This window comes from Lepus europaeus, chromosome 5 (genome assembly GCF_033115175.1).
Source record: "Lepus europaeus isolate LE1 chromosome 5, mLepTim1.pri, whole genome shotgun sequence".
Taxonomy (NCBI): domain Eukaryota; kingdom Metazoa; phylum Chordata; class Mammalia; order Lagomorpha; family Leporidae; genus Lepus; species Lepus europaeus.
In genome coordinates, this window is record NC_084831.1 from 31,036,808 (window position 1) to 31,051,710 (window position 14,903).

The following is a 14,903-nucleotide window of genomic DNA, read 5'->3' on the forward strand; positions in this document are numbered from 1 at the left end:
ACATGTCACATGTCACGAAGAATCTCTTTTGACCTTACCATCCCTCTCTTTACTCCCCTGTACAGTGGAGTTCCTTGGAAGCATTGTTTTTACTTGTCCCTTGCTCCTCTCCTCCTGTTCATCTTAAACTGTTCCAAACAGGCCTTTTCTCCACTGTGCCATCAAAACAGTCCTTGTTAAAGTCACCGGTTACGTCCACATAGCTAAGCTCGATGGTCAGTTCCCAGTCCACATCTCCACACACTAACAGCTCTGACTCAGTTAATTAACACTTCTATCCCTGTCTTCTAGGACAACATATTCTTCTGGTTCTCCTCCTAACTCACGTCTCCTCTTTTCAGTATTTCTGAGTGGTTCGTCCTCTTCCCTAGCTAATGTTGGAGATCTTCAGGACTTTGTCCCTGAACTTGATTCCTCTCCCTCTCTCTTTACTCCCTAAGTGATGTCATCCAGTCTCTGGGCTTTAGAATCATAGCCCGAACTCCAAATACATATTGTGTGGATGTCTATTAGGTATTTCAAACATGAAGTATTCAAAAGGAAATTCCTACTCACCTCCCAAAAAACCAAATAAACACAACCATCAATGAACCTAAAACCCTCTGTTTCTCTCTCGGTCTTTCGTGACTCAAGAAATGGCAGCTCTGTTCTTTCAGTTATTCAGGCCAAAAATCTTGGAGCTATTCCTTATTATTTCCCTCCTCATCCCACATCCAGTCTATTAAAAAAGTCCTGGTAACTCTCTTTATGATTATTCAGAATCTGATCAGCATCTTTTTTTTTTTTTTTTTTTTTTTTTAAGGCTTATTTGAAAGGCAGAGCATCAGAGAGAGAGGGAGAGGGAGAGGGATAGTTCTCCCATCCACTGGTCTATTTCCCAGTGGCTGCAACTGGTAGGGGCCAGGCCAGGCTGAGGCCAGGAGCTCCTTCCAGGTCTCCCGTATTGAGGCAGGGGCCCAAGCACTTGGACCATCTTCCAATGCTTTCCTAGGCACATTAGCAGGGAGCTGGGTCAGAAGTGCAGCAGCCAGGACTCCCACAACGTCAGTCCCTGTTCCTTTTTCTTGCAGAGTAGTAGTCCATTGTATGGGTGTAGGTGTATCACAATTTGCTTATAAGTTCACCAGTTGATGGACATTTAGGTAATTTCCATTTTTTTTAAATTTTGAATAATGTGGCTACAAGTAGTCCATATACAGACCTTTGTGTGAACATATGTTTTAATTTTTTTGGGTATTCTCTTCATTTTTCATTGCACCTAGGTGTCTGGTCTGTTTCCTTGGAGTCTGTTCAGATCCTCTGCTTCTCAGGAACAGCTTGGCTGCAGGTGTGGCGGGATTGCCCTCCAGCTGCACCAGGGCACTGACGGGACTTGTCCCTGTATACTTTGCCTCATCCCCACAAGAGTGCCTCTGGTGCCCCCGTAACTTCCCTTCTGGCTACATAATGAAGTCTAGTGTTCCAGCCCAGCTGCGAATGGAAAGTTGAGAGCATGTCGTCCTCCGACACCCTCCCCTCTCGCGGAGGGGTCTGAGGTTGGTTTGTTTAAGCTGAGCAGAGGATGCCAAAGATAGAGTTTGAGTCAGCCTGACGCTGGCTTAGGCACTCCTTTTCACTCTCCTTGTCCCTCCTTCCCGCTCCCCTCCCCCTCTGGCCACTTGTTTCCTGGGCTTTGTCTGAGATACACTGTACACTTTTAGTCCCAGGCTACTACCGCTTGCGGAAAGCCAGTCAGAGGCGAGATGGAGGAGCGGCGGCCAGGAAGTTGCTGTTGCTGAGCCCGTCGCCCGTGCTGATAGTGCGGGCCGGCAGTAAGCTCAGGAGAAAGGCATCCAGAGGCCAGCGCTGATCGGGCCTCGGGGCTAACGCGAGGGAGGAGAAAGGCCAGGCCCAAAATGCCGTTCTTAGATTCGTCTTATTTGCCACCAGCCGTCTTTATTCTGACTCACATTCTTGGAGTTGTCGGTGTTCTGTACTGGAAGAGCCGTGCCAGGGGCAGAGCAGGTAACCAACTGGTGCTGAGTTATTCTTTAATCTTCTGTGAGGCGTGTGAGGGTCGATGAGTGACGGAGGTCTTCCCAGGCACCCTCCTTAAAGGGCCAGTGCTGTGTGGGGTGTGGGGGCCCAGAGTTTCCTGCTCCATGGGGCTGTCTGGCTGGAGAGTGCTGGTTAGATGAGGTGATGTCTGGGCTCAGAGCTGGGGGGAAGTGGCTGCTATGCTGACTGTGTCCTTCCTCGGAGAAACAAGCCCTTCCTTTCTTCACTTCCCAGTCTCAAAGCGGTCTTTTGGATTCCAGTTTTTAACCAAAACCAGACACAGTTAAGGCTGTCATCCTCTTTCAGGGGGTAGATGTGGGGAACGTTTCTGAGTTTGGTGGGACTGGAGAAGTCTCTGGATTTGGTGTCTTTGGGGATGAGAAAGGCAGAGGAGGCAGGGTCAGTGAGAGGAAAGGGTCAAGCAGTGTCCTTAGCGAGATGCATCCTGGAACACAGGGTGCCTGTGCTCTCTTTGTTGTGATGGATACTGCTCCTTGCAGTTTAGCTCTGTGTACTCAGCGTGAGGAAGTTAACTGTTCTTTTTCTAGGAAATTGAGTTCGGATAATTTTTTTAAAAATTGTTTTTAAATTATGCAAGAATCCTCTTTCTTCCTGTATTGCTATCAGTCACCACAGTACACTCCACTGACTTCTGGCAGCCCAGTGCAGGGATCCGCCTTGAGTTAGCTGGTTCTGTGACTCTGTAATTGAGGATAAATAAGGTCTGAGTTTTCCTGGATGCACCCTCCGTACCTTCAGTACTCCCGCTGTGATTTTGAAGCATCCTGCCTTCAAGCCAAGTTATGTAGACTTTTGTTTCTGTGTGTCTTACAAGTTAAGATGGAGACTTGATGACTTATTACTTAACTTTCTATTAAAAGTTCATGAATGCTTGACAGAGTTGGATTCAGTCATTCCCCAGTATCCTTTCCAGTAAGTCTCAGAAAAGCTTTTGAGTAAATAAATATCCATGTCCCAGTGTATGCCTGTGTCAGCAAAGGCAGAGATAGACACTTAGAAATACTAGCATGTTGGATGGTGTGGTGGTATGTTTACAAGGTACCCCAAAGTGGCTTTTCTGTATTCAGCTTAGCAGGAACCAGGTGGAAGGCAGGCTTCTTATTTGATCCTATTTACTATTTCACATGGAATGAAAAAATGAGCAGCATGCAGATGGAAGCTGCTACTTTCATTTCCTTGTGCATTATGATAATGACATTTCTAACCCAATGATTGATTAGTATTATTAAAGTTTATTTTCATTATAGGATTTTCTATGGAATTCAAGAGCCATTCCTCTATCTGCTTTCTTTTTAACATTTCAGAATATTAACTTTATAAACATAAAATACACTAACATAGAAAGAAATACATTGTAAAAGCTTTTTATTTTTATGAGACAACTTTGATTCTAGTACCTAGAAGTTACACTGGGAATGTACTGTGTTCAGCTTATGTGTAAAATCAGAACAGTGATTTTTCAGTTGGACACTTTGGATATCAAACTTTCCATGGGAGTACTTGAGAGATTCTGAACCCATTTTATTGTCATTTCAACTTTAAAATGTATCTTATCTATTAAAGATGTTTAAAAAGATAATATGTGCCCTGTAATTACTACCTCCCATTGGACATTGCCAGAATAAAGATTCCTCTACCATCTCTGCGTGTATATTTGACTGTTAATAAATGTACACTTGGTTAAAAACATGAAAATAATCTCTTCTGAGTGAGTCTTTTTAAATTTCAGTATGTACGTTATCACAGGACATAGATCATGTACATAATAAATTTGAAGCAAGGCTCAGTTGTAAGGGCTAGAGTTCAGTGCATGAAGGTGAGTTGGTGACACATCGCTGTGATAGTATTTTGTTTTTTAAAGATTTATTTATTTACTTGAAAGTCAGAGTTACACAGAAAGAGATTTATTTATTTACTTGAAAGTCAGAGTTACACAGAAAGAGAAAGAGAGGCAGAAAGAAAGACAGGTCTTCCACCTGCTGATTCACTTCCCAGATGGCTATACTGGCCGGAGCTGAGCCGATCCGAAGCCAGGAGCCTCCTCCAGGTCTCCCAGGTGGATGCAGGGGCCCAAGGACTTGGACCATCTTCTGCTGCCTTCCTAGGCCATAGCAGAGAGCTGGATCAGAAGTGGAGCAGCTGGGTCTCAAACTGGTGCCCATATGAGATGCCAGCACTGCAGGTGGCGACCTTACCCACTGTGCCACAGCGCCAGCCCCTGCTGTGATAGTGTTAACAGTTTTTGTTCTTATCACACTTTTCTTTAAAAATGTATTTATTTATTTGAAAGGCAGAGTGATGGTGTTGGGGGGAGAGGGGAAAAGAGAGAGAGCAAGATATTTCATTTGCTGGTTTATTCCCTGAATGCTTGCAGCAGCTGAGGCTGGGCCAGGCTGAATCCAGGAGCCAGGAACCATCTGGATCTCCTATTTGGGTGGCAAGGAACAACCCAGGTACTTAGGCCATTCCTCATTCTCTGCCTGTCAGGTGCATTAGCAGGAAGCTGGATCTGAAGCACAGAGTAGCTGGAACTTGAACCAGCACTATGATTTAGAAGGCAAGCATCCCAACTGGCAGCTTTAAAAAAAAAAAAAAAAATTATTTATTTATTTATTTGAAAGTCAAAGTTACACAGAGAGAGAGACAGAGACAGACAGACAGAAGATTGTCCATCTGCTGGTCCACTCCCCTAGTGGTGGTGGGGTGTGCTGGGTAGGCCGAAGCCAGGAGTCAGGAGCTTCTAGATTTCCCACATGGGTGCAGGGGCACAAGGACTTGGGCTGTCTTCATTGCTTTCCTGGTCACATTAGCACAGAGCTGGATTGAAAGTGGAGCAGCTGGGCCACCGGTCAACACCTATATATGATGTCACTGATGCAGGCGGTGGCTTTACCCACTACACCACAGTGCAGGCCCCCCAAGTGACAGCTTAACCTGCTGCGTCACAGTGCTTGCCCCATCTTGCTTTTCTGTTCATGTTTACATACTATAAAGAAGGTACATAGTTTTAGATAGTGAAGATATTCAACTTTGTTACAAAGATTTCTGCTGTTCTTTCAGGCTTTTGTTTCTGTTCATTTGGCTAATATCCTGAAATTACCAAACTGATGAAACTGCTGCTGTTTTTTCTGTTTATTTATATAAATCATTTATATTTAAAAAAATGATTCACTACAAAAAAATACAACATAGAAATAAACTAGATACTAAAGCTAATGTAACTGCAATTGATTCATCTCCCAATTTTTGTAAAAATTGAATATTTATATAATTTGGCTTTAAAATAAGTAATACAAACTTGAAAACATAAAATTGATACATACTATGAAGTACTGCTTTTGTGTATGTTCTCTGTTGAGTTCTGCATACAACTTGTTTGAAAAAGTATTAGAGTTGAAAATCATTGCACTGGGTCGACTCTGAGGTTCCTTTTAGCACTTCAGTTTTTTTTTTTGTTTTTTGTTTTTTTGTTTTTTTTGTTTTTTTTTTTTTTGACAGGCAGAGTGGATAGTGAGGGAGAGAGATAGAGAGAAAGGTCTTCCTTTTTGCCGTTGGTTCACCCTCCAATGGCCGCTGCGGCCGGCGCATCGTGCTGATCCGAAGCCAGGAGCCAGGTGCTTCTCCTGGTCTCCCACGCGGGTGCAGGGCCCAAGGACTTGGGCCATCCTCCGCTGCCTTCCCTGGCCATAGCAGAGAGCTGGCCTGGAAGAGGGGCAACCGGGATAGAATCCGGCACCCCAACCGGGACTAGAACCCGGTGTGCCGGCACCGCAAGGCGGAGGATTAATTAGCCTGTTAAGCCACGGCGCCGGCCTTTTTTTTTTTTTTTTTTTTTTTAAGATTTATTTTATTTATTTGAAAGACCGTGTTACAAAGAGAGGTAGAGACAGAGAAAGAGAGGTCTTCCATCTGATGGTTCACTCCCCAGATGGCCGCAACGGCTGGAGCTGTGCTGATCTGAAGCCAGGAACCAGGTGCTTCTTCCAGGTCTCCCACCAAGGACTTGGGCCATCTTCTGCTTTCCCAGGCCATGGCAGAGAGCTGGATTGGAAGAGGAGCAGCCAGGATTAGAACCAGCACCCAAATGGGATGCCTGCGCTTCACCCCAGGGCTCTAACCCACTGTGCCACAGCACAGGCCCCTAACACTTCAGTTCTAAGAGATCGTGTACTAGTAAATTCTCACTATGTATAGATTTTTCAATTCATATACTCTTAGTGTTTTATTTAAGTATATTTGTTTTCCTCTTAGAATTAGGAGATTCTCAGTTGCAGTTATATTAGCCTTGGCATCTAGTTTATTTCTATGCTGTATTTTTTGTAGTGAATCACTTTTTTTAAATGATTCATATAAATAAACAAAAAACAGCAGTTTCATCAGTTTGGTAATTTCGGATATTAGCCAAACACATTAGCCAGCCCAGCTTCCTACTTCATCTAACTCTTGTCAGAAGTTCTTCTTTCTTTGCTTGAAGATTTATGATGGTAGAACATACAACATGTGTTGACAATTGGGGAGTTTTATCTTTTTAAAGATTTATTTATTTACTTGAAAGGCAGAGTTATGGAGAGGTTGAGAGAGAGAGAGAGAGAGAGAGAGAGAGGAAGAGAGAGAGATCTTCCATCTGCTGTTTCACTCCGCAGGTGGCTGCAACAGCCGGAGCTGTACCAATCCAAAGCCAGGAGTCAAGAGCTTCTTTCAGGTCTCCCACGTGGGTGCAAGGGCCCAATGACTTGGACCATCTTCAGCTGCTTTCCTAGACCATAGCAGAGAGCCTGATCGGAAGAGGAGCAGCCGGGACTCAAACCGGCGCCCGTATGAGATGCTGGCACTGCAGGCAGCGGCTTTACCCACTATGCCACAGCACCAGCACCATGGGGAGTTCTTTTTTAAGCTGAAAGTTGCCTGTTTGTAATTTATACTTGTTAGTCCGAATTCTACCTAGCAAAGATTAAGTCTGCTTTCTCTTCTAGGTTTCAGATTGGCTTATATTTGAAAGCTGTATTCTTTAGGCTAAACAGTTCCCTTTTCATTAATTTGTCCGGTTCTAGTACTCCCTTTGGACAGTTAAATTTATTATTTTTACTTTGAAAATGTGGTTGTTGTGTGTGTAGGGAAAAGGGAATGCAGAAGTGTGTAGAAGCAGTCATTGATAGTGATTGATGAGATCTGATTATATGACTTAAGTATGTGGCTTTTGTAGCCACATTTCATGTCACTAGCAGATATAAACAAGATACAGGAAGACACACAGACAGTTTATACCAAAGCCACATCATGCCTATAATACAGGGCTTAACACTCAGTTTGTATTGAGAATTTTAAATAATTTTCAGTACATCTTACCCATACTTGAATTTGTGCGTATTATGTCATTAGTCTTAAAACTACCTACTTTCTTATTTTCATTTTTCCTCTCTCAGACTGCTAAAATAACCTGCTATCTCCTTCCTTCCTCTTCTCCTCCCGTCTGTCGTCTTAACTGTAGCCAGAGTGATGTTTCTAAAATGCAGAGCTGTCTGTGTCACTCCCCTGCTTAAAATCCTTCTATGCTTCCCCTGTGCTTTTAGAAGAAAGTTCAAACTCTTCAGCATAACATAAAAGGGTGTTTATGATCTACCCCCTGCCTGTTTCATGGGTTTCATTTCCTATCTTAGCCTTACTAGCACCCAGTATTCCCGCGTCATTTAAAAACATGCTGATCTTTACCTGAAATGCCTCCTTTGAGTATACTGCTTGACACGTGTCCTTAAAGCTAAGAAGTTACTGCTCCTGGAAAACCTTCCTGCGCTCCAGTAACACTCTTGTCAGTACCGAGTGTTCAAGCCTGCTTTGCCTTCTTGTTCCTCAGTAACTAGAACAGGGACTCTTCCTCATTTTGGTATCTCAAGTGTCTGAGACAAAGTTAGGTGTTAGTAAAGTAACTTGAATACATAAATGAAGGAATTAAGATGGCATTAGTTATAAACTGTATCAGGAACCATGTGGCCTAGTTTTATGTATAGCCTTAGGTGGATGCTCAGTATCACTCTCATTGTGGTAGAAAAAGGGCTTTGTGGTTACTTGAAAAGAGCATTTGAGTTTTTTCTGTGTTTCCTCTTTAGGATCTTGTTTTCTTTATATGTAAAATGAATGATTGGAAAATCGGATCTCTTAAAGTTCTTTCCATTTCCAACATCCCACTAGGAGGCTCATCTGTAATCCCTGGATCTCTACCAAATGAAGTGAAGCCTAACGTTGCATAGACCACCCCCCTTAATATTTTAAATTAATTTTTCTTTATTTATTTGAAAGACAGAGATAGAAACAGAAACAAAGATGAAGAGAGGGACTCCCATCTACTGGTTCACTCCCCTAACATTGGGCTGGGCCAGGAGAAGCCAGGAGCCTGGAACTCCATCCAGGTTTTCCCACGTGGGTGGCAAGGACCCAACTACTTAAGCTATCACCTGCTGCTCAGTCAGATTACACACTATCAAGAAGCTGGACTTGGGAGTGGAATTGGAACACAAACCCAGGCACAAACCCCAGGATGTGGGTGTCCTAAGCAGTGTCTTAATTTCTGTGAGAAATGCCTGTCCCCTTCCCCGACCTTTTGACAGCAACTGGATTGCACTATTGGGTCATGTTAAGATCAATTATGAAATAGCAAAGCCTTGTACGTGAACTGCTGGACTGCTGTTCTCTCCCCTTCAGTCATTGTTGTGTCCTTGGTTTTCTTGAACCTGGGTATACTAGCTAAGGTATTTCTTGAACTGTAGGTGTGCTAGTTAAGTTTTTTCTGTGGGGTTTACTGCAGCTTTCTAACTTTGTGAGATTTCTTTGAATTTTACTTCCTCCATTTATGGCATTTGCTGTGTGTCTTCCATTTGTGTTACCTACAAATTTTTTAAGCATGTAATATGTACTCAATAAATAGAATAAAATATATCTAATAAATCTCTGCTCAAATAACTAAGGCGATAGATGTTATAATCAAGTGGCGTCTTTGTCTTTTTCTTTCCTTTACTATTTGTTCCCTAGGTTTGTACAGTGTGGTAAGAAGACCACTGAATTTAGAGGCAGAAGGTCTGGGCTCTATTCTGTGTCTTCCGCTTACTACCTCGTGATGGCAGACAGGTTGCTTGATCCTTCCAATCCTAGTCAGTATGAAAAGAAAAAGAACACTAGGGTCTCTAATCTTCTGTGATTCTGGCAGTGTAGTCATCTGGCCTGTACTTGAGAATTGTGGTGGAGAGCAAGTTGAGGATCTGGATTCAGACTATTTTTATCCTAACTCTGTGCTTCTGGCTAGGTGGTAATTTTTCTGGGCCTCTGTTTCTTCACCTGTAAAATGGCGTTGATAATGCTGCATAGTTAAGGACTATTTAGTTGTTCCTATCATTATTATAAATTTCTTTCACAAAATTAAAGACATAATATCTTCCTCTGGGCTAGTGGGACAAAATATATTACAACTTTAGGGTTGGGAATTAAGAAATGTGATAGAAGCCATTGTGGGAGTATATAAAAAAGTTAGTGATATATTATGAATCACTGCCTTACACATGAGAAAGGAGCTTCTGTGTCTGCTTTTTTATCTTAGTAGTGGGTGACTTGGGGCACTTTAGGAAAGAAATTGAATATGTAGCTTCAGTTTTCTATGCTACTGCAAGAAAGCCAGTCTCTAAATTTTCAGATAACTTGTGTCCACTTCTGGAAATGCTGGCATCAATGCTCCCCTCAACCTTTTCACTGAAAATTGAGCAAAAAAGAAGGGGAATAGCCTGGCTAATCATTCTCCCTGCCCAGCTGCTATGGATAGTTCAGAGCTGACTGTCCTAATCAAAGTCCTCTCCTCCAGGCCAGCAGCATCTTTCTCTTTCCGGGACGCAGGACCTGTTGGGAACCTTAAGGGAAGTCCTATCTCCTTGTAGCTCAACTGGCCTTTTCCCAGACTCTATAGGGCGTTAGGAGCACATGGCAGGTTTTGGTTCACATTCATCAAACTTGACCCAGTCATGATTACTTTGATGTTTAGAAGCTCCAAAATTATTAACTATTTCTAGATGTTGCCCCATCTATTCATTTGGAAGGTGCCTTAAATCTTCAGTCAGCCACAGCTATGTGTTTTTATTTCTCAAGCTTCCCAAGAATATACCAACCACTTCTTTATTTACTGCTCCTCCACCCAGTTTACTTATTTTGGGTAGGTCCCTCTCAGAGACAGCAGGGTGTAACAAGAGACATAGCTTTGGAGCTGGGCAGATGGATGTATAGTCTTGGTCAAATTATTTAACCTTTTAAAGTCTTACTAATTTTTATCTCTCCTCCTGTGCATTCATTTTCCCAGGACAAGGTAAATTCTAGGAGGACCCTTCCTCTTCAAGACTCAGAGAATCTGATAAGAGGGAGAGATTGAATACAGTTGTCACAGGTTATTGGGGTGACTGGGAGCTTAGTCAAGGAAGGATGAAGTCAGCTGTGAGTCCCTTTATTAGTAAGCAGTAACAAGATTATCTGCAGTTTGGAAGTGGGAGGGATGCCCCGTTGGGAGTGAAGGAGGTCGACTGGCCACTAAGGCAGGTCATAAGGCTTGTTTAAGTGGCAAGTCCATGTTTACATTTTTTCATTTGTGGTCTTTGGGGCTGCTCTCTGGAAATTTGTTTTCCTGGGTGCTGCCCCTCCTTCCCTGCCTTCAGGAACAAGATTGAAAGCAGCATTAGCCTGAAGAAGTCATTCTATTTAGGGAGCTAGAGCAGAGGGCCAGTGATTAGGCTCTTATCAGCGGCAGTGCCCTTCTGTGAGGTGTGGGGCTGGAGTGGTATGTCCTGACATCCCCAGAGGCTCGGCTCTTCTATGCCCTGGAATCGCGCAGGAGCAACCGATGGGTTGGGCCATCTGAATGAAAAAGGCCTTCATTGTGTTTCTTCAGCATTCCAGTGTCTGGTACGATTAGCCAAAACTCCGAAAACAAGTTGGACAAACAAGCAGGCAAGCAGCCTTCCACTGATGGATAAAGGGATTTCTGGCACAGCTGAGTTAAGTGCACTGACTATAAAGACAAAAGTGGGAGGGTCTGGGACTTTGGGATGCCATTCCTGACTGGATGAGGGGAAAGAATGGAGCAACCAGCAAACCGTGGTTTTGATGTTGATGAAATCTGCCGAGCTAATCTACTATGCAAGGCTGGCTGAGGCTGGGCTACTCTGTAAAGTAGGTGGACTCACTGAGGAGAGACCAGGACTCTTCCCTTCGGGCAGTTGTAGTAAGTGAGGGAAAGAGAATTTCCCTTTGGAATCTAGGACTCTGTTGGCAGTGGACAGTGTATGGACTTGCTCTGTTGTAGTCTCTCCTGTTGTGAGACCTCAGTTAACACATTTTATATGTATTTTTGCTTGAGAAGAAGAGAGCCTGAGGAGCAGGTTGTTGGGCAATGGATGCACTATTTCCTAACTTGGCGGTAAGCCGTTGTGATTCACCAGCTCTTTTGCAGCTGTCTGAGACTCACCAGGTTAGATAGAAGCTTCTGCTCTGAAAGTGGAGGTACCGCAAGGACCAGCTTCTGTCTGCTCAGCTTACTCACCCAATAGCTTGACTGGACTTGAGTTTATGAAGCTCCCACCTCTGCAAGGCTCTTTGGTCTGAAGACACTGAGTTGGTGCCACTTTGGAGTAGCTTGCTGCTTGCCTGAAGACGTGGACCCAGGTTTTGGAAGTACCCTAGGGAGGAGCTTCCTCTCTGACCTCAAGGGAAGAAGGAGGTCAGTAGGAAGTTGTGGGTGGAGCCACTTCTCTGTTCGGCTCTCTCTCCCTCTCTCTCTCCCCGTTCATTGCACAGCCTTTCGGCTGTCCGTCTCTGTGTACCTCGCAGTCCTTTTTAAGGAGCTGCAAAGGGTGCCTGGGCCACTACTTGGAGGCTCTGTGGGAGCCTTTTTTTTTTTTTAGGTGGGGCTAGCAAGACGCAAGGGCGCCATGTGGCCCAATTACCAAGATGAGCACGAGTTCAACGCCCACCTGGCTTGCCGCATGTGCTGTATGGGTTAGTATGTGAAGGTTTTTTTTATTTTCATTGTTTGGGCCTGAGGATTTCAAATAGCCCTTGTTCTCATTGACTCAGAATGCATGGCCTTTGAAGTCCTGGAGGTATCACCACCTTTGAGCTTATTAAAATGTGCAGTAGAGTAGAAGGGGGTGCCCTACTTCCTGGGGGAACTTTTTAAGTTTCCAGGGACTGGCAGTTAAGAGCCCAAGCTTTGGGTGCGGGACTTTTTTTATAGAGGCTGAATTCATGCTCATGCTTCTGCCTATGTCAGGAAACCACTTTTAAGTTAGGTTGCATAGTGCTGAAACTCCAGAGGGTATTTTTAGCAGAAGTCGGTTGGTTATGAGTCCACCTCTGAGCCCTCTGGAAAGGGGGAGGGGTGGAAGGAAAGAGTCATGGTGTAGGTTTCCTCTTTGGGCCTGTTGCTAATTCTCTTAACTTTCTTCTGTCAGCTATGACAGAGAGAAAAAGGCTAGAAGAAGGTGGTCCTGGGTAGGGACCTAGAGGCTTGGGAAAGAACCAGGTTAGCTGCGACTTAGATAAGAGAGAAGACTTCATTTAAATAATCTTCTGTGGCCTTCAGCGTTTAAACCCTTTGAGCCATAGGTTTCATTCCAAACTGTAGGGTATATAGACTGGTGCTGGACTGAGACATCAGTTTAGCAATTCTCAGTAAAGTGGGGGAAAAAAGATAAAAAATGTGGTGTGTCTTTCTTAAAGCTGAACTTAAAGCACTGTTCTTTATTCTGAAATTTCCCTTCCTATTTTTTTTGTGTTTTTAAAAAAAACTTATTTTATGAAAGGATTGTTATTTGATGGTAGTTTGTTTGTAGATCTCTTTAGCAAAATAAAAAGTTGACAACTTCATTAGGCTTTCTGATTTATTTGGAATGCGTGGTTCTGTAAGACCTAAGTTTGGGAACTACTAGATTGATAATCAAATGTCTTTTAATTTTGTACTGTGAGTCTCCACGTGGAAGAAATTGTGAACCAGACAGGCAGACTTTCACTAGTTGAAATTGCTGCTGCTTTGGTCAGTAAGAGACCGTAGAAGAAATTTCAGAGAAGGGAGAGAAGCAGAACTAAAGTTCTGATCCTGTCTCCTAACTGCTAGGCCAGTGCTGCCAAATATTTAAATGTTTTTTGAGAAACAAAACTGATATGATGATAATAATGCTTGGGGCACAGGAGGGGCAGGTTTTCTTTTTAAATCTTTTTATCTTTCCTTTATAAGTATCATTGATATTTCTTCCCTGGGACTGAAAATGCTGGGATATAAATGGATAGCCAAAGGATCCTTTTCCTGAAATGAACAGAGAGATGTAAATAAGTACAGAATCTTCAATGATAAAGGCAGGGCAAAATATACCCTCAGTTTACCCTACCACATTTAATCAGCCAGGGGCACTTTAGCCTTTTAGTTAAGAAAATGGACTCTGAGGTCAACTGTGTATGTGCGGTTGCTATTCTACCACTGTATAGACTGGAAAAATCGCTTAGCATTTCTATGCCTCCATTTCCTTATTAAAGGTGATTAAAATAGGTCCTAACTCATGGAATCATTAGGAGTAGATATTAAAGCACTAGGCCCCTGCTTTACATATAGTCAGTTCATAAATGCTAGCTGGTATTGTGGTAGTAATATAATGTGAAATGTATATAAAATGAAAATTCTGTGCCAATCTTCATCCATTCTCCCTGTACAAATTTAGGCACGCGAATGCACACCTAGTTTGCTGAAGCAAAAACTTGCTTGCATAACCTTTGTTTCTCTCTGAGATGCCTTGGTGGCTGGAGAGGGTACCTCTCCCTTTTATGAGCCTAGTCAAACTCTGCTAGCAATAGGATGTGTGGAACCACTGTGAGGAAGGGGAGGCCTTTTGAACAGAGATACAGATTTTACATTTGTTTGCTTGACTTTGTACTTTCTTATAAGCTTCCCATTTGATTTTGATATGGCTGATTTACAGATTGGTATTTGGGAATCATTGGCCTAATCCAAGTTCATCATTTTGTAAATAACACTTAGAGAAGGGGAGATGAATATCATAAAAATGTAGAAACCATGTGCTAGAGACCAGGAAATCCAAGTTCTGACTAACCTTGTTCTGCCTGGGTGTGACTTTGTCCAAATTCATTAACTTCTCTGAAACTAGGTGTCTTTTTTTTTATAATGTTTTAATCATTTTATCAAAATCACTCTGAATATGATTTTTGGGGGCTCTTAAAAGCCTGTGTCCCTTTGTATCGATGAAATATTTAATTTTTCTGAATGTGATAGTCCAATGAATAGAAACTATTGTACTTCTTTCCTTCCTTCCATTTCTGTGTCTCTTTTATGCTGTGTTTACTCTGGGTTTATTTCTTGATCTAGCTTCAGTCCTGTATTCTCTGATTCCTAGTAGTCCAAGTAATTATCATTAGTAAAGATAAAGTTTTCCTAAGAAGAAAGATAAACTTTTAATTTTGCACTGAAGCTTGTAAAGTTGTCACTTCCTTAAGATCTCAGCTCTCAGTCCTTACTGAGATCTTCTCATTCTGTGTCAAACCTTGGTGATAGATGCCTTTTCTGAATCTCTATTATAAGTATAGTTTATGCCTCTCATTTTCCCTTGATTATATAGGGCTATATTGTGTTGCCTTGTAATAATTTCATGGAGACTGTGCAATATAATGGTCCATGACTTAGAGTCTGAAAGACTTGGGTTTAAATTTCAAAGTTATCACCTGCTGTGTGATTTTTGGGGAAAATTACTAATAAGCCTTTCAGAGCATTGGTTTCCCAAACTATAAAATGAGGATAAATAATATATATTTGATAG

General features: G+C 42.7%; 1 protein-coding gene across 4 annotated transcripts in view; it reads left to right on the forward strand.

Annotated features, from left to right (window-relative positions):
- The window catches only part of MACF1 (microtubule actin crosslinking factor 1), a 411,586-nt gene that overhangs the window by 127,894 nt on the left and 268,789 nt on the right, over nt 1–14,903 (forward strand). Inside the window, exon 1 of one of the 4 annotated variants that reach the window (XM_062191024.1) lies at nt 1,734–2,004. The exons of the other annotated variants lie outside the window; for them this stretch is intronic. Coding sequence (XP_062047008.1) covers nt 1,896–2,004 — 109 coding nt within the window. The 5' untranslated portion in view covers nt 1,734–1,895. Of the gene's footprint in view, nt 1–1,733; nt 2,005–14,903 lie in introns of those variants that run through there. 4 annotated transcript variants of the gene reach the window in all.